The sequence below is a fragment of the Ciconia boyciana genome, chromosome 3 (genome assembly GCF_034638445.1).
Source record: "Ciconia boyciana chromosome 3, ASM3463844v1, whole genome shotgun sequence".
NCBI classification, from domain to species: Eukaryota; Metazoa; Chordata; class Aves; order Ciconiiformes; family Ciconiidae; genus Ciconia; species Ciconia boyciana.
The window spans coordinates 20,416,744-20,437,381 of record NC_132936.1 but is presented as its reverse complement, the minus strand read 5'-3'; the positions used below and the strand labels follow the sequence as shown (position 1 = coordinate 20,437,381).

General features: G+C 36.7%; 1 protein-coding gene across 5 annotated transcripts in view; it reads left to right on the top strand.

Annotated features, from left to right (window-relative positions):
• The window catches only part of TRAPPC12 (trafficking protein particle complex subunit 12), a 58,917-nt gene that overhangs the window by 2,675 nt on the left and 35,604 nt on the right, over window positions 1–20,638 (top strand). For all 5 annotated transcript variants that reach the window (XR_012041336.1, XR_012041335.1, XM_072855106.1 and 2 more), the window contains exons 3-5: window positions 4,529–4,645; window positions 14,690–14,803; window positions 15,680–15,818. Coding sequence is in view for 3 of the 5 variants with exons in the window: in XM_072855106.1 (XP_072711207.1) it covers window positions 4,529–4,645; window positions 14,690–14,803; window positions 15,680–15,818 (370 nt within the window). In the remaining 2 variants the exon portion in view is untranslated. The remainder of the gene's footprint in view (window positions 1–4,528; window positions 4,646–14,689; window positions 14,804–15,679; window positions 15,819–20,638) is intronic.

Below are 20,638 nucleotides of genomic sequence, written 5' to 3'. Positions count from 1 at the left end.
ATAAAGTGTTTTTTCAGAATTTGAGAAATTTCATTCAGATCTATTCAGTATTTCTCATGAAGCAATTTTATCCTGGCTGCTCAGCCCAGGCTAACTATTGTAATGGAATTTTTTTCTTGAAATAGGCTAATCCTACTCTTTCATATCTATGTCTCTGGATAATTGAATTGTTGTCTAGAGAGATGGTGTTGAGGTTTTGGATACTTTAATCCTTAATTGTAGCATAACAAAGATTATCAGTCAATAGTCAAATACAAGCAGGGAGCAGTCTGCAGTAACTTCCCAATCTGCAGGAACTATCAAAAAAGTTTCTGGAGTGAATCAGGTCCAGATTTGTAGCTGAATTATCTGACAAATCTTAGATTTCCATCACAAGCAACAAATGATACCAGTTTTAGACATACTCCATGCTGCTGCTACTTCTTGGGTTAGCTTTATCTTAAAACATTTGTTTGTTGTCACAAAGCCCAGTCATTAAAGTGAAAGAAAACACTGTAATAGGAAGCTACTCCTCCACTCTTTCAAAAAAAAAAAAAAAAAAAAAGGAAGGGTCCTTCCCACCTTCCCCAAGAAATCCCTTAGACCTTGATGAGTAATTCAAGAGTATGTAGTATTTCTCTCCTGACAGCTAATGGGATGGATAGCAGTAATGATCCCTTCTGCAAGCCCCAAGTATGAGGCCCTCCTTATTGCGGGCCTCCTTTTTTACAGTAGTTCTCTCTCACCTTCCTCAGTCCAGTCAAGGATTAAAGGCTATTTTGTGCTGATGATTCCCTGAATATATGCACATGCATATATGCAGATCTGCTATTTAGTACATAATTGAAAAGAAGGCGTTATGGCAATGTGCGTGATGTATTTCTACAGTAAGACGTGATGTAAAATCATCAGTGGAGTTAAAGGGGATTTCTGCTGCTTTCTTAATTGATTATAATTTACAAGCAGTCACATAGGCATGTCATCAGGGACAAGGTTTGAAGTGCTTTATGTTTATACAACTTTCCTCACTTCCAGTTACTCCTTTTCAGTGGCCTGAGTGCGTGCCTTGACTGACCTGAAATCCCCTAGTTTGGTATCATTGTTCCATATGCTTCCAGTAGCGCAAATTGTGTGTTTAACTGAAACTACAATTGTAAAGTACTTGAAATGTCAACTGAACCATTGTGGGAGGCATGTTTTCAATGTTGGATCAGCTTCCGACAATGTTCATTAAAGCTTTGGTATGAATAGTTTGCTAATGTAAATGTTAATGCAAGATGTTAAACCAGGCTGCATGCAGTTGACAAAGAGGTTAGTCAAAAAGAGCATTTATAGTGAACTGTAAGTGTGCTTCAGGGAAAGACTGAAATTTTCTATGATGTGTATTGAAGAGCTCAGTACTTTTTTTTTCCCTGCTCACTCAGAAAGTGTTTGTTCTTTTTACAAGTGTGTTGTCTTAAAAGTTAAGTGAATAAATCACACCAAGAAAAATAGTCAATGTTCTTGATTTCAACTGCTTACTACTTTTTTATGATCATCAAGCAACATTGTTTTTTAAGCTATCTTGGATTGCGTATGGTACAGATTATCTGAACCTGTGCTCTTTGAGTGTGGGAACAAGTTGGAGTACTGCTTTTTATGCTCTTTCCATTATGCTTTTTTTCATCAGTTACTGTCTGCTGTCATGATGTCCCTTGTTTCATTACATTCATTTGTAACATTTCCTCCTCCAAAGTACTGTTGGGGGGGGGGTTAAAAATTCTTTTGTGTTTATGCCATTTTGCACACACTGTCTGTTCTTAGTCCTTGAGACTCTTCTGTCTGAAAGATGGAAATCTGGTTTATTCATAGGATAGGTGACAGCATTAGAGGTAAAATTTTCCAGGTAGTGAAACAGTTGTTGCAGTCTCATTCCTCAAGAAACTAGACAGAAAACACAAACATATTTCCCATCACTGTCCATGGGGAAAGTGCAAACTGTTAATTGTCTTTACCATAGCTAAGCTTTACTGTGTTTTATGCAGCTCACCTGTTTTTAGGCAAAAGGCTTTGTGGCTTGCTTTCTGCTCTCTGTGCTAACAGCTTTCTGCCTCAGTTATTCAAGTTAATGTTTTCATATTCCTTTAGAGAGATTTTTGCAAATATTCCTTTGTGTGCTTACATTTTTGTATAGTCACTTCCTGCTTTAACATTTTAAATATTGCATACTGTTCTAGATAACATAGATCTGAAAAGATATAATGGAATTAAATTGGAGAGAGAGGAGGGATGGTGAGGAGTGCAGAGGTTCTCTCTTGTGAGTGGTAGCTAAAAGGAAGAGGACCTTTTGACTTACAAGAGCAATAATGATCTAAAATTCATAAAAGAATTAATGTAAATAGAGGATTATGGTTTGCTGTTTTTCATGGCAAAGGAACTGTTGAGTAATAAGCATAACAAAAGGAGTTACTGTCCTGCAGCCCATGTAACTGTTTTTAAGTTGTAGAATTCATTGCCCTCAGGTATACTTTTGTTGAGAAAAACAGACTGAAAAATGAGCAAGACAAATGTCATGGGAGGTATGTCTATCAATGGGTGTTTAAAAATGGTAGGCAAATATGTCCCCTGGCACAGGTGGACCATAAAGTTCTGGCTGCTTTAAGTTGGGAAAGACCAGTATGAGCTTATTCTGTTTCTTACGCTGTTTCTGCGAACTTCTGCTATTCACCAACAGGATGGTGAACCAGACAGATCTTTACTCTGGCTAAATGTGGGTTATAAATTGCTTTCTGTTTAAAAACAAAAATACAAGTGTCGTTGTTTAGCCCCAGACGGCAACTAAGCACCACACAGCCGCTCGCTCACTCCCCCCCACCCTCGCGGTGGGATGGGGAAGAGAATCGGAAGAGTAAAAGTGAGAACACTCATGGGTTGAGATAACGACAGTTTAATAGGCAAAGCAAAAGCCGCGCATGCAAGCAAAGCAAAGTAAGGAATTCATTCACTCCTTCCCATGGGCAGGCAGGTGTTCAGCCATCTCCAGGAAAGCAGGGCTCCCTCACACATAATGGTTACTTGGGAAGACTAACACCATCACTCCGAACGTCCCCCCCCTTCTTTCTGCTTCCCCAGCTTTATATACTGAGCATGACGTCATGTGGTATGGAATAGCCCTTTGGTCAGTTTGGATCAACAATCCTGGCTGTGTCCCCTCCCAGCTTCTTGGGCACCTGGCAGAGCATGGGGAGCTGAAAAAAGTCCTTGACCAGTGTAAATACTGCTTAGCAACAGCCAAACCATCAGCATGTTATCAATATTATTCTCATACTAAAACCCAAAACACAGTACTACACTAGCCACTAGGAAGGAAATCAACTCTATCCCAGCCGAAACCAGAACAACAAGTATATTGTTAATATAGTGCTGATAATTTTCCTTCTTTTCAGACGTTTGCTTTTCTAGATTACAAACGCATAGAAACATAAGATTGGCAAAAATCTTACAGAAACAATTTCTGTACCTGCTTCTGGCACGTGGTGACTTTTGACACCATAGGGGATTCTCTTGTACACGGTAATGTGTACAGTCCCAACGACTAGGACAGGCCCCCCGCACCCTGTCCTGCACTCTGTATTGGCAGAAGTGGTACCTGAAGAGTGTGCAGGCAGTAGTAGTACAGTTTTCACCATCTGTCAGTGTGTGGTCCACAGTTTTTCAGTAGCTCCTTGACGGTAAACTTGAATTTCTTGATTACCTTTTGAAAATCTCTAGTACACAGAACCACAAGGATGTCAGCCAACAGACAGGAAGGCACAGAAATCAATAGTTGAACAAAGATTAGAAGGGGAAGTTGAGGCACAGAGAGTGCCATATACAGAGTTATTCAGTTCATTGCTAGCAAAGCTGGAAATAGAACCTGGATTTGAACACTCTTCCTCTTAGCTGCTCCATGTTGTAAAATGTAGAATTAATCTTGGCTAACTTTAGAAATCTGTTTCAAGTGTCTATGTCTCAACTAGTCTCAAGTCTTGAAATTACTGAAGTCTGATAACCCAATTTCTCTGACTGATTCCTGAAGTTAATTCTTTTGAAACTAAGAGTACTTGTTGAAGGGTTGCTGTTTACTTGGCTTTATGATCTCTCAAAGTTTATTTTCTGTGGATACTTAAGGCTAGCTGATCATATGCACGTTTATCTTTGGTCAGTAGATTGCACCGTTCAACATTAATATCCATTACAAAAACCCGCAAAACTTACTGTGTTTTGTAAGATCTTTGAAGGATAATAATGTGAGAAGCAAATAAGCCTGAATGTTTCTGTGCTAACTGAAACCTAAACATTGAAACAAGAATATAGCAAATGATGTGGAGTAAATCTAGAAGTTTTCATTAAAATGCTGTAAATATATATACATTTATATTCATTTCACACAAAAAGTACTGGAAAATGAGCATTTCTCAAAGGGAAAAAAATATGTTGCTCAGCTTTAATTCAACATTTTATTTTGCTAAAATAATGTTTAAAACTGTTTTTTTAAAACTGCTTCTTTTTCTGTTCCATGAACACCAAGGGAGATGCAGTAAAAGACTTAATGCTTCGCTTCTTGGGGGAGCAAGCTGCAGTGAAGAGACAAGTTTTAAACGCGAACTCTGTAGAACAGTCATTTGTAGGCTTGAAACAGCTAATTGTAAGTAACGATCTTCGTAATTCAATGTATATTAAATACCATGCTTCCCTCAAGATAATTGGGAGCTACTGACTGTGAGGGGAAACTAGAAAAAAATCTGTGTATCAGTCTGTTCATCATCCTGCAAAAGTACTACCCCAAAAGTCCAGTAGTTTTTAGTGGGAACGACACTGGGTTTTAAATATTGGGTTTTAAACTATGTAGTAAACTTTTTTTTTAATATGCAAAAGTTAGAAAAAAAGTAATTTTAAGTTACTATGCATTTTATCAGCTGTTAATTTTTATGTAATATAAATGGTTGCAAAACAGATTTTAATGGCTATTTGTTTATCTGCATATGTATTATTTATGTTTTCACCTCAGTGTTTTACAAAAGGTAAGACATACCAGTTGTTGTAAATGGTAAGCAAAGCTGATGTGCTAATTTTGACTGCTTTCATTTTTTTATTTCAGTGCAGGAAAACTAAACTAAATTACTTCCAAATTAAAGCTTAATTTTCTCTAAGTTTAAAAACCTTTCTTTAATGTAAATATTTTGGACCTGGAAATAGTTGCATCTAGCAGCCTTATGAATCTTGTCTTGTTCTTTCAACCATTGTGTTCCTGTATGAAACTCATTACTATCACATGACTGAGCCTTACTTAATCTGTTGAAATGTCAAATATTTTAGGCTGATTTTATTTTTGAAAAAATGGATGAAAAATTACTGAGGAAAAGCAGTGAGAAATTATAAGCATTAGGACAGTCTGTACTTAGTATTTAACATCTTTTAATTTAATTGTGTTACATTACATGTAAAGCTCCAGAAGAGACTTTTTGTCATGTTAGGAAAACTCTAGGTGGTCTCCTCAAACACTGTTAAAGGAATTCAGAGGTAATTTTTGAAACTAAACCTGAAAAAAACAGATTGTGATCTTCATCCTGGAGATAGATATTTTTCTATTCGTCTTAATGTTTTGCTTAAATTGAGAGTTTGGAGGGGAAAAAAAAAAATTCTGTTAAGAAATCTTGTCCCCATCAGCGTCTAAGTAGGAAAATCCTTTTTCCGCACTTCCTTTCCCTCTCCCAGAAGAGGAGTTTTGACGTATGGGAAATCTTTTTCTATTTGGCCTGGTAGCTGTGTCGATGCAAAATGTTATTCTATGCTGCAGACCATCTTGTACCTTTAATACAGTGATGCCACTGATACTGTTTTAGCTTTGAGTGTGCTCTTAAGCTCCAGAAGAGCAGTGTTAAGGCTTTTAGAATCAAACCAGAGAAGATAAGGAGGCAATCTGCAGCTGTCAGATTTTTTGCTACCTGTAGCAGATTTTTTTTTTTTTTAACTTATCTTATGAGAAGGGGTTTTTTTTGGTAAAATTGCAGCCATTCAGCCAGAAATCAGGATGTTCGTCAGTTTTCAAGGCTTCCAATCATTAGCTGTTGGTTTTTCTTGAGTATGCAATATAACTATTTATCAGTTTTGTTTGCAGAACTCTGTTTCTTTTTATAATAAGAATTAGTTTTGTTTGGTTTTTTTCCTTGCAAACATTGCTGTTTTTTTCTGAAGCTCTTAATGTGGAAAATGTATTTCTGATTGGCAACAGTCTTAAAGATAAAAGGTGTTTCAGACTTACAAACATTAAAATCCCATGCTAGATGATATTAATTAAAAAGTTCTGTGCTTTTTACATATACAATAGGCCAGAATAACATATTAGTGCTCAGTTACCAACCATCAGTTTTACTTTCTTTGAGTGAATTCCTGACCAAATATGTTCAGTGAGTATATATCTTCATGCAAAGAGCCACTTACAGGGAATATTTTCATTAACATCTGGATAAAAACTGGTGAAAGTTGGGGATATTGCTATGCAGTTTCCATAAAGTTAAGATTTTTTCCGTAGCTGTTTGGTATCCATGTGAACTACACATGAACATGAAAATTAATGAGATCGTTTCAGTCACCCAATTAAATCCCTTGCAGCAATGGACAGCCACTTAAAAGAGTCTTTTTCAAAGGGGTCCACAGTACAGAAGAGAAATGCATAGAATTAGGATAGACTGATACCTGTTATTTAGGTGTTTACTTGTGAGCTGATGTCTGAACTCTTAAGTCAGAACAGATCTAATCAGTACAGTTATTGATCACATCTAAATTTAGATGTATAAATCTGGGATCCCATCTAAAAGTCTCAAGAACTATCGCATGCTGTAGGAAGGCACCAGTGGCAGCTGAAACCAAAAGTGAATGTTAAGTCCTGTTATGAAGAAATTTGTTAGGCTAAAATTCTCAGATGATCTTGGGTGAACTCCCGTCTTATTATGGGAAGGAAAGAAAAGAAGAAAATAAAAAAAAGAGCAGTATTCCAAGCCTGTCTGCTCCAGAGGAAAATGCTTCATTTGTATCTGGTTACTGTTTTAATCCTATGTGAATGGGAAAGCATGCTAAATGGCTCATCAGTATCCCAAATCTTCATACCACAGGTCTTCAGCTGCAACTCTGGAGCTCCTCTATTCTACCATACAATTGCTTCTGTTAGCTTATTTGGCTGTTTTAACAAATACAGATACATTGCCACTACTTTCAAAGGCTATTCCAGAACTTCATTCCTTTGGTGGTTAATCAAAGGAACGCTAATCGATCCTCTCTCAAAATCTTTTTTTCTAATCAAAGATAAAGTTGTTTACAACAATTTAACTCTTTTGATCTCGGGTTGCTTTTTAAGTCATTTGCTATTCTCGGGATCTGTCTCCTCTTCCCTGCTACTTTGTATGGGTAGACAGCAGTGACATTTCCACTTCTCAGTTTTTGTTTTTAAAGGCAAAAATAACTCTTCTAGTCATCTCATCATGAATGTCTTCATAATCATCCTAGGAGCTCTTCTCAGAATCTCTTCCAGTTGAAGCCAACATCTTTTTATTATCATTGTCTAGAACTCAACACATTATATTGTAAGTTACATAACTTTCTATGTTAATCATTGTGTTTTGCCTTTTCTATTATTCTGATATTGTAAATCATCTGATCCCTGTTTAGTGTTGTGGTCCTTACATATATTGACAATACTTCCTAGGTTACATCTGCAAATGCAGATACGAGCTCTGTTCACCAGGGTCACAACAGAATATCTTAAATTGGATTGATTCCAGTGTACACCCTTGGGTAGTAACTTCTCACTTTCCTTATAAAAGTTCCAGTAAAAAACATTTACTTGTACAAGTTAAAAGACAGTTCTGTGGGTAAGATGAAGTTAGTGCTTGCAGCAAAGAATGTTGGAGTCTGAAGTCCTTTTTGGGGATCATAGTGGAAACAGTCTGCAAAAGTTTCCTCAAGTACAATTAGTTGTCAGAAAACAAATATTATCAAGAAGGTAGTAAGATGAACTTCCAAAGGTGCACCTTTTCTGATGAGACCACCAACAGCAGCATCATTTCTAAGACAAATAGTTGTTCACCAGTTTAACTCGGATTGTTAAACTCGGCTAACAAAACCGTTTGTTCAGCATGAATTTGGTCTATAGTTGATTTGAGTGAGATTTGTACCAGTAAGCCAAAGATGGATAGTTGGTTTATTGAACAACTGTACTCTCACATTTTCAATTTCTGCTATGGAATGGGACATAGTGAATTGGAAATGCCTTACTGGTAGGGTAATGGTGGAGAGGTGGTGCAGTTGAACTAGTTTTACAACTTTGAGGCTTTTAAGAGATATAGGAGTGCTGGAGCAGTCCAGCAAAGTAATTCTATAAATCTGTGTGCTTATCATTGAGATGATAACTTCAAAATAGAGTTATACATCTGTACAGGCTAAATGTTTATGTTTTTCAACTGAAAACACAAAACCTGAGTTTTCAGTTTCTGAAAAGTTTTATTAATCTGGTATAGGAACATGCATTTACCTCTAGAGCAAATAAATGTAAGCAAGAGCTTGTCTTCACAGCGTTACTTTGTTTTACAGCCGCACATAAAAATTATACATACAAGGTGCAAGCTGCAATTATGTTAGTGCCTGTTATTCCATATTTTAGGTTAATTGTTTACCCTCATTTGAACAAATAGCACAGTATTTCTTACTAGAGACCTTTCTGATATTTTGAGTTGTAAGGTGTTTGCAGCCATAGGAAAATTACGTCTTTGATAGTTGTCATACCGAAGAAACAACTACTGTATCTTGCCACTATAAATACGCAAAGTTTGCTCTAAGTATGCAATCGTTTCTTCAAGCTACTAGACCAGGAAAGGGTTACTAACTACATTTTCTTAACTGATGTGAAAGTGCTCTACCAATGTAATTTACAGGAGAGAAGAATGTCATAGCTAGTGGAGGAGGACATTTTAATCACTTTAATGGTGTTACATGTAGAGTTAATGACTCCCTTTGTGTCTATTTAAAAAAAAAAAATCATATACTGTTACTTTTGCACGTGATTAATGTTGTGCTCTTACATATATTTTCAAATATAACAAACTTGAATACAGTGGTGTGGCATACATATTCACTTTAATAAGTCAGAAATTATCCTTAAAAATAAGGGGGGGACACTGTGTTCCTTTATTTCTAAATCAGTGAGCAATTTCCAACATTTTTGTAGCTGATTTGAGAGAAGATGGGAGACACAAGTAGCACCAACAGTAATTGGGGACTTGTGGGGGAGGTTGCATTTCTACACTAAAAAGCATCAATTTATTGGATAAAATTTCAGTAGCTTACCTCTGAGTCAAAATTGTTTTCCTGAGAGACTGAATAATGTTATAAATTCTCTTCATGTATCAGGTGAGTTCCCTTTTCATTGAACATGTTTTCTGTAGATGTCCAGTCTGCATGACTCTCTTTGCTTGACAGAATAATTCTACCTGGGTATTAGCCGTATTTGTTGCATCACCTCAGCTGCACTGCTTTCATTCAGGAAAACAATGTACAGTATTGTATACAAAGGAGAAATATGAATGCTTCTGCAATCACATGTCTAAGATCTTTTTTCAACCGTAATTAAAAGATCAAGCAAAATTGATCTGCACGAGGAGACTTCCAAGGAACAGTTATGCATGTGAGACAGTGGTATTCAGCTATTCGGTAGTATTTTTTTCAGTCCAAATCAGTGAATATCTTCATAATAGAATGAAAACAGTCTTTCAGATATAGTGAAAACTCATAATTAAAGTTCTTATGACACTTTATTAGAAAAGGAAGAAATGTAAAAAATATTTTTCCAGTTTTGGCTTGTATTGGGTCATTTTACTCATTTGGAAGTTTTCTTCATTTCTGAATCTAAAAAATATATCTTCAGTGCTATTCTTGTATTTGAACTAATGACATTCTAGTTTTAGTCACTGGAATTCTTTCCTACCCTACATCCCATTCTTTTATCCGTCTTTGTAGAAAATAGGCTTATTGAAGGCATTGAGATGTACAGAATATCTCAGTTACTTTTAACTTTGACCAAATGGACTAGAAGTATTACCAGATCTTTAGATGTGGATTTATCAGAATTTATAAGTCCTATCTTTTACTCCATTTCAGATGTTTTTTAGGCTGTTTTCTTTTATTGCTTTTAATAAAAGGGGATCATGATAGCCTTAGTCATGTTATTTTGAAAATGCTGGAATGTAAGTCTGTAAAATGAGGAGTTGAGAGTAGGTCACCTTACACTCATTTTTATCATTTTTTACATGTCATTTTATCTCTTAAAGCTGCAGATACAGTATTTGGTTAGGTTGGAGGTGCAATCAAAAGAAGCAGTAAGATAATAAACATACTGTATTGGTTCCAAAAAAGGCATGTCAGATTTGTGTGCAAGGTAAGCTCTCATTGAAGAGAGAGGAAAAAAAAAAAAGGGTGGACAGGGGGAGCTCTGTAACACACAAGCCTTATCACCTCAAGCTACATAAAACTTTTAGTTCCTACCTCTATGGGGTAATAGCCTGTGTTGGGTTTGCGTGGCGTACCCCTGCCCACGGAGGTTAACGATGGAGCAGATATCCACCTGCAGCCCATGGAGGACCCCACGCTGCAGCAGGTGGATGCCCAAAGGAGGCTGTGACCCCGTGGGAAACCCACGCTGGAGCAGGCTCCTGGCAGGACCTAGGGACCCATGGAGAGAGGAGCCCACGCTGGAGCAAGTTTGCTGGCAGGACTTGTGACCCTGTGGGGGACCCACACTGGAGCAGTCTGTTCCTGAAGGACTGCACCCCATGGAAGGGACCCACGCTGGAGCAGTTTGTGAAGAACTGCAGCCTGTGGGAAGGAACCACGTTGGAGAAGTTCGTAGAGGACTGTCTCCCATGGCAGGGACCCCACGCTGGAGCAGGGGAAGAGTGTGAGGAGTCCTCTCCCTGAGGAAGAAGGAGCAGCAGAGGCAATGTGTGATGAACTGACCACAACCCCCATTCCCTGTCCCCCTATGCTGCTGGGGGGGAGGAGGTAGAGAAAATCAGGAGTGAAGTTGAGCCCAGGAAGAAGGGAGGGGTGGGGGAAAGGTGTTTTAAGATTTAGTTTTTATTTTCTCATTACCCTACTGTGATTTGATTGGTAATAAATGAATTTTCCCCAAGTTGAGTCTGTTTTGCCTGTGATGGTAACTGGTGAGTGATCTCTCCCTGCCCTTATCTCGACCCATGAGCCTTTCTTTATATTTTCTTTCCCCTGTCCAGCTGAGGAGGGGAGTGATAGAGTGGCTTTGCTGGGCACCTGGTGTCCAGCCAGGGTCAACACAGCACATAGCCTCACAAAATCCTGGCACTACTGTCTACTTTTTTTATTTAAACTTAGAGTTATTGTATTCAAATCTCAGACAACTTAAGAAGCTCAATGAAAAGATAAAAAATTATTGGGCTGGTTCTGTCTTTATTAAAGAAAAAAATTAATCCTTTTTATTTGAAACCTCTTTTACTGTGCGGTTTCCCCATCTGTATGTAAACCTCCCCCAGGACCTCTTCCGATTTTGTGAAGAAGAGAGAAGTTCTGCAAGGGCCAGCAGGAGTAGGGAAGTGATTGTCCCCCTGTACTCAGCACTGGTGAGGCCGCAACTCGAATACTGTGTTCAGTTTTGGGCCCCTCACTACAAGAGAGACATTGAGGTGCTGGAGCGTGTCCAGAGAAGGGCAACAAAGCTGGTGAAGGGTCTAGAGCAGAAGTCTTATGAGGAGTGGCTGAGGGAACTGGGGCTGTTTAGCCTGGAGAAAAGGAGGCTGAGGGGAGACCTTATCGCTCTCTACAACTACCTGAAAGGAGGTTGTAGAGAAGTGGGGGTCGATCTCTTCTCCCAAGTAACAAGTGATAGGACGAGAGGAAATGGCCTCAAGTTGTGCCAGGGGAGGTTTAGATTGAATCTTAGGAAATTTTACTTCACTGAAAGGGTTGTCAAGCATTGGAACAGGCTGCCCAGGGAAGTGGTTGAGTCGCCATCCCTGGAAGTATTTAAAAGACGTTTGGATGAGGTGCTTAGGGACATGGTGTAGTGGTGGTCTTGGTAGTGTTAGTTTAATGGTTGGACTCGATGATCTTAAAGGTCTTTTCCAACATATACAATTCTGTGATTCTGTGAATAATGCAATCTCATTGACTATTGGGTGGCTAATCTGCTTGTCCTAGCTTTGGTGTGTTTACAGCAGTCAGTACTGAAATGTTTTGTTTTGTTTTTCTTTTTTTAATTTTTGGTTATGCTATATGGACCCAAAAAATCCCTTCACAAGTTAAACATCTGGACTAGTAGTGTGTAAAAAGTGCAGAAATCATACAGGCTGGTGGCTTTCATTAAAAGAACAACAGCTCCATATTTTTTGTGAAAAAAAGATTTGCTAATGTCACGCGTGGAGAGAAGTTCTCTTCTGCCAGGCTGATACTGTGTTAGTGAACTATTTGGCAATAATATTTCATTGATGGTATTTTTTCTAGGAGAAAATAATGTTTTCACACAATTGCTCCTGGAGGACCATGTCCTGGTCATCATGGAATAATTATTTTATTATTTGAGAACATTCTTTGGTATTTTTGATGCTATATCTGAAGCTGTAGTATCCATAGTTGCTTTGAGCCTCTACTTAATGACTTACAAACAAAATTCATCCCTATTACTTTCAGGAACAAGGGACCTGGGTTGTAAGGACTGTGTGGCTGTAGACCACAGGAAATGTGAAAGTGACTGACCTGCAAGGTTTTGAGAGGTGTTTGAAATGACTGGATAAAGATTTCTGGTGGGCTGGCAACTCAGGCAGCTGTAAGTCTGGTACAATTTGCCAGAGATGATAACGTGTCATCCTAATTTCAAATTAAGTTATACTACCAGGAGCCTTCTGTTAAGTTTCCACAGAGAGTTATGCTCCATGACCAGCAGGCAGCTCTAATTTTGAAATCATGATGAATATTATGTTTCATTTTCCAGCAAAGACTGTTTTTCCGATGGTTGTCAGACTTGCTTCTCCTGGCTGTCTTGTTCTATAAAGGAAAAGTATTTTTTGTCCATGCCTGAAAGAGAATTTTAAAAATTGTAGCAGCTAAGTTTGTCATAAATGCTCCAGTATTATTTTTGGATCCTAACTCTCACTTGGGAAGAAAAGTTGAACAGTTTTAGAGTCTGTGTCTGCTTCTGTTCTAAGGATCATAAGAAATTAATTTGCCGAAGAGGAATAAATTTCAGGTAATCCATGTCCGTGTCTTTCTGCTTTTCTAAGTTGATACAGATGTATGTTGTTGAAGGATGCTATAAATGCATTATCAATTCCTGCTGTTCCATAAGAGCGTAGACATCTCAGAAGCTGCTGTGCTGCTTCGTGGTCTTGCTGTCAGCCGACTTCTGCATTTGCAGTGAAACTCAAATTTTTATCTGAGTTTTAACAATGCAGAGGAGAGAAATGAGGTGGTCAGTGCATGGTGACCTCTGTAGTGGCCCCTTGAACTATATGGCTGCAAAATGGGGGCCAGAGAGTATGAAAACACTTCAGCTGTTACCACTATTTTTTCTGTGTAACTGCTTGCTGTATTGACATGTTTTCAAAACTAAACATTGGAGAGAATTTAATAAAATACCAATTCAAGGTGAGTACCTGAACTTTGCAAGCACCTATACAAATATATTATATTCCTTTACATTTCACCAGCCAACATGCCAGTTTTCTGTTACATTTGCCTTTTTTTTAATGTGTTTAAGAAACTATTTCAAAAACGATTACTTTCAGGAACAAGATGTATTTGTTTTATAATGACCTTCTGCATACATGTCTCTTCAAAAACTCTTCTGTGTGATAGAAAAGTACGGTAGCTTAAAACCTGTGAAGCGTTAGTCTTTGCATTTTAGTTTTTGGTAGTTACCTATTTACATGGCTGCATTAGCATATACAAGGCAGAAGCATTAATAGGATGACAGTGTGACAAGACAGTTTGACTTGTCTAACTAGGAATGATTTTGTTTTATGAATAAATATAAATATAAAAGAATATTTTTAAGTTAGCCATGCAATGGAAATTTAAATGTTTACATTTTATAGGTGAAAGAATTGTTATTGTTCTGAATTTATCATTTTATGCATTGTATTGTTTCTTGTCCTTTCTTCTTAATTGATAGGAATTCTGTGTTCTGGGCAATGTTAGGGAAGTCTGTTTTCATTAAATGAACTGCACTAGGGGTTATAATCTGAAATATTGAAGTCAGTGAGGTAGGAATAAGCGTTAAAAACTTTATAACAGTAGAGTAACTTGGGTGTGATTATTGAAATATGGCTGGCAATTTTTTTCTCCTTTTGAAGAGAAAAGAAAATTTTGAATATTACAATGTATTCAGGTATATTAGCAAACATGATATAGCTTTTAAGTTTAGAATCCCATATGGTGTTGTATATTCTTTTGTTTCAGTGATCTGATAATATTAACTCTCTCTCATGCTTGATTTCACTTTTTGCCTAATTAGATGTGCAGCTTTGACAAATGACATTCTGCTGCTCACCGGCCAGCTCTCCTGACCTTGTCATTATTACTGATGGGTACATGTAGCTGCTTCAGGCAAAATAAGCAGTTACGCATTTTAGGGACTTTATGATTTTGCTACTTACTCTTTTCTTCTTCCCAGAGCAGTAAAAACTGGAGGGCAGCAGTTGACTTGTGTGGGCGGCTTCTAACTGCACACGGTCAAGGCTATAAAAAAAGTGGACTACCTACTAACCATACAACAGATTCTTTACAGGTATGTTTAAAGATACACCCATGTCACTTTTTTCCAACAATATTCACAGTGGCCTTTTTTTTTTTTTTTTATATTATCACACTTCTTTTCCCAATTGTCACCTAAAAACTGAGCTTATTTTAAAGTATTGTAGTAAGTCACTTTTTCCGTTTGCTTACATAAAGTAGGTCTTCATTTAAAACAAAATATTTTTATTAAAGTAAAATTCTCTCTTGATTGTATGTTTTTAAAGGTAATTACACTAGTAAAAAGGAATATGTTTTGCTGTCTTGGAAGACTCACTGTACTGAAGTTCATGGACACTATCTAGAGTGTGAACTTTGTAGTAAGATTTCAAATGTTAGAAGTATGTTTACTGATGATAAGAAAATAAGAACCCAAATTAATAAAGGTTCATGAAACATTACAAGGGTTTTACTGAACAAATGTGACCAGATGACAAGTCATGGTTCTGGCCCTAGTAACTATAAAGCTAATGGAATTTCACCAAAATTATAACATATTTTAAGAATTGCATAAAATTGGAAAAATAATTAAAAATCAGATTGATAATTCTTACATGCTAACTCGATTTAAAGAGAGATGTTCTAATTTTCAAGCAGGCTAGTTTTTAAACTTCATCTTCAAAATCTCAATACCTTTACAAACAATTAAAGCATCAGTCCTCTGTGTTTTGTTTTACTGATCTTACGAAAAGCATTCTGTGAAAGAGCATGTAAATATAAATCTTCATTCTTATCAGTAAGTAACATAGAAACTCTTTACTCAACTTACTCAGAAAACCTTAGAAAGTTGAAATTGTATTTGGATGTGGCTTGTGGTTGAAGCTAGTAACAGACCTTGTCTTTTCCTTTTTTTATATGTATTAATTTTTAGCTGTGGTTTGTGAGACTAGCACTGCTGGTAAAACTGAATCTATTCCAAAATGCAGAAATGGAATTTGAACCATTTGGAAATTTAGACCAGCCTGATCTTTATTATGAATATTACCCTCATGTGTACCCTGGACGAAAAGGTAAGATACTTGATTTATAAAATACTTTTTATTTTTGCCATTTTTATTAGTTGTTATAAAATAATGGATTCAGGTTTTTTTAATTCTAAAGCATTGGTGAACTTTGGATTATTTCTTTTTTTTTTTTCCCCCCCAGAACAACATGATTAACTACTATGTTAAAGTATTGTTTGCGTTATGGAGGTAGCAATAAGGAGTAACAATAAGGGATAAAACTATTCCATCACAATATAGGTAGGCAACGTGTTTCATGATGCTGATACAGCATTGATTTTAAAGAGGAATGTTTTTAACAAGTAAATATAATAAAGTAGTTTAGTTCTAGGGTATTGAAATTAAAAAACCCCAAACTTTAGTAGTTCATTTTAGCCAGAAACAGGCTGTGAAAGGTGATGAGAGAGTTTGCGAAACAGAATCTATAAGCTTTACTTCTTTAAGTTCATCCAGGTACTGTCAATATACTATTTTTAACACTCACATGTCCATGCACATGTGCTAATACAGGTATTATTTTCTTAGGTTTCCTGGTTTATAGGATTTAAAAAAAAAAAAATTAGAGCTAATTTTATAATTTTCTTTAATTAAAAAAATACTAGTTAAATGTAATATTATTTGCTTAGTAATTGAAACTAAATAAAAATCAGTAATATACTATGTATCCCATTGTTGAAGAGGAAAACAGACACCACCAGCCTCAATTCTTTATAAGTGATTTATCTTGAATTATAAACGCACTACTTCCCACTGCTTCCAATAGCCCATAGGTTAACCAAATAGTTGCACTATTCTAGTGGATATTCTAGTCCTCCAGGAGTCTGAATTTGAAAAGTTGCTATTTTTAAGAGCAATTTCACTCCTGTTCAGGCTATTCTGAAATTTTTATTTTCTAAATTTGTTATTTAGAAATAAATAACTCTCTGATGCAGGTACACTGAGTGATCTTACTGTTCCTTGGCTTTCATATTTGAACCACAATGTATAATAAAATGCTTGTAAGTAACAGTTGTAATAGGCAGTGCCACTCTGAAAAAATACAGTCCATTTTACATAAAATGCTGGTAGTCTCAATGAGGAAAGCTAGAAAGATACTGAGATTTTGAGGTTGCTGAGGAAGGGAAGTTGGTGTCAAGAAAGTTCAGGATCTTTTGCAGAAGATTGTTTCATCTGTTCAGTGATGCAAAGGATCAGTTGTAACCCAGCACGACCAATGTGGACTGCCTAGAACAAGTCCCTCTGACCTTACTCAGCATCTTTCAGGCAATCACAGGCAAAAATTTCATGTTTTGCCTTGAATATATTCAATGGACTGAGAAGGAACTGTGTTATTTTTAAGAGAGAGGTTTTGGTCATCAGGTTGGACAGCTCTTTGGATCTGGTTATATTTTGGCAGCTTTGCACATGATGCAGTGCTGCACAGGAGTAGTCTTCCCCAGGCTGTATGTATGTTTCCACATCTTTTTTCAGTATTAAAAATAAGTTATTTTGCCTAAGAAAAGAATCCTTGTAGGTCATGTCAATATTTGAGGCATTTCAGTCCTTCTGGCACAGTTCTGGACAGTCTGGGCAGCTGTTGCAACACCTGTCCTGTGACTGAACTTTGGATTCAAACTGCCTTTGCAGCAACCACTCAACCACTGCAGCTATTGCATACAAATTATGAAGGTATCTATGGTAAAAAGGTGAGCATAAAGAAAATATTCTATTTCATGATTATGTGCCTCAGTTAATTTTTAACAGTTGAACATACCAACTGGGACCATAATCTGATCATCTGTAAGGAAAATAAGATCAAGGTTGGATGGAGCTGACCTGCTGGTTGTAGAGATATCATACAAATACAATGTGGGAACAGCTATCAAACCTTCCTTATGTAGTTTTGAGGAGAGAGAGATGCTGTTTGCAAGGATGTAGGAGAGAGCAAGCAATTCTCTTCTAGCTAGCATTAAACTATGCAGTGCTGGATTATGGATGAAGAAATTTAGTATATATGCATCATTAACCAGCTAATTTAAATAATAAAATAGATATAAATCATTCATATATTTTGGTTGAAATGTATTAATATGAATCCACAATCCACTGCTGTTTGGTAATTTTACATATCATTTTGTGGTGTAACAAGCATAAAAGGAAGAGTTTTGTTTCAACATTTTAATTTTGATTCATGGTATATAAATGGAGTAAGCACTTAAAAATCAATTTAAGAAATGAGAGTGTACGTATAAATAATGTACACATTAATTGTAATACATATAATATTTCGCATCATTTCTTTGTATTCAAAATATTCATAATAAGAAATGTAATAAATTAGAAAGTTTTCTATGCTTGAAGCAAGGAAAGTTTATATACCTGAGCTTCTTACAGCAGTGAGGACAGTACCTCATCCATTCATCTCTGAGAAATATACCTCAAAGAATTTAAATTCCTAGTAAATGTATGAGGAGTGGAAGATGTTATTTACATTAATTTAACTTAGCATTGCCAATACGGTCCTCATTTTTTCCTCTGAAGCTCTCCCAAGGCTCTTTGCCTTTCGGCAATGCTACTAATCTCTGTTTCATCCTGAGATTTTGTACGGCATTTGCAGCCATACTGTGCATGGGTCCCATTACTGTTGTCTTCATCACAGCTGTAAGATCTAACCTTTCTGAAATCTTCTTTCCTAGTTTCTACAGTCTCTTTCTTTGGTCATCTCCCTTGCCTGTAGGCGTGCACCATCTGGTGGGGTGGAATCTGCTGAGGTCCTTGAATCAGCCAGTGAAATTGGTTTAAGTCACTCTTTGATCATTCCTGTCTGATACGGGGCAGAGAGCAAACCATTCTAATTTTACAGTAAAATCTTAAAATTATTCAGTTATGGATTTTTCTTCCAAATTCGTTTGAGGAGAGAAGCTGAGAAGTCCGATTTTACATAAATTTTTTTTGTTATTTACACAGTCTGTCCCACTTCTATTCATACTGTTTGTTTCTGTGTTCCTCATGATACTTCATAAAGTCTCTCGTATTATAGATCAGCTAACTTGAGATATCCTTTCCATTGGTAATGCCTATGTGTTTCTGAAAGAGTGAGTGCCAACAATTAAAATGGAACATTAAAATGCTATTTCATTCTTTTATGAGATAATTTGGTCTTGTTTCTGCTAAATAGACCAGTAAGGTACAGAAAAGTTAATGCTACCAAAATCAGTGTTCTAAAGCTACAATAATTTAGAATAATTTATTTTGAATTACAAAGAAAAAAAAACCTGTGCACAAGTAAAAATAGGACTTTTATTCCCCTGACCAGATGTTTATATGTATAGGGGTGGGTTTTTTCCTTTCCTCTTTTCATTCTCCTTGTGATGATACAGCATCATCTATATTCCTCTAACATGAAATCAGTCTTCTTTTGTCTGGTGGAAAGAATATAAGGAACATATTCTTAAAAATTTAGTTGTATGTGCTCTAGAAACTGATTTCATACTGTACCTCTTCCCATCAACTCTGTTACTAATTCTAGCACAAGTGTTTGGGTTTGTTTTTTTTTTTTAAGGCGTGGCTGTGTTGCAACCATAGGGATACATTAGTGTGTGCTGCAATAGGCTGATACTTTCAGATGGATAGTGACAGTTTAAAAAAAATATTTATATTATGCATATATGAAGTATATATATTTTTCTCAAAGTAGTGTAAGTCTAGACATCACTCAACTATTGTTTCAGCATATTTCACTAGGTCTATGCTACTTTTGTGACTTTACTAATATCCACTGTAGTTAGAAGTTGTAGCAGAAATACATGAAAAAATCGATACAAAAAATAGGTGGCTGTGTGAAAGTTCATTTTTTTTGTGTCCTTATTTGCTCAAGCAGAGCTCTTAATTTGTTTCTTTTACTCAGTTTAGAAATTCAGATCTCCTAAAGGAATCCTATCGTACGTGGTCTAGAACTGTCATTCAAACCCATGTTGTAAACAAGTTTTCAGTGCTGATGTCCAAGGTGAAATGTAATAAATTATTATTATTACATTTAATAAGCTTATAAAATAGCAAAAGATGTAAGAGGAAACTTGTCATATGTCTGTTGATGCAGAGACACTGTGCTTACTGTGAAAACACTCATCCGGAATTTTTCTCTTAATACCCGCAGAAGGCATTTTACAGACATTTGGACTCTGTGTAGTGCAGAGGACTGTGTACAGCTCCAAGGTCTGCCTGCTCTCTGAAGCTTGGTCCTGCTTCTGAATGTCAGACTATACCATAAGGAAGGAGTGGCATGGATTGGGGAAATTATCTCCTATATGCTTTCGCAGTAAACGTAGTGATGCCTCTACAGTGACATTTGGCCATTTTAAGTTTACTGTCTTCCTTTCTTCTCCTCTCTCCTACTTGTCTATGCTAGTAGGAGGCAGCCTTGCTAAAACTTCCTCTTGTTTTTTCTCAGCATGGTTTTGGATGATGCTATAAATGAAATGCCCTTTTTATTTTTCATCCTCATCAACTTTTGGTTAGTGAGGGAACTGTAGCAGAATTGGAAGTGGTATGGGGGAAAAAAGAAAAATAGTTGTGGTGGGTGGGGAGGCAAAAGGGAGTAATCAAGGTTAAAACAGGGATAAGAGAAGAAATGCACAGGCTAAAGAAATTGTAGCATATAGAGTGCTCCTATCTGTTAATAAATTTTGCAGGAAAACAGAAGAAAAAAAAGACTACGGTCATTGTTATATGTGGTATTGGTTTTCTCATATGTTACCACAAATACTGCTGTGCCTGAGCTTACACTCCCATGTCAGACTGCTTCAGTCTTGGCAGTTGCTTGGAAGAGTTCTTCATTCAGGCTCCTG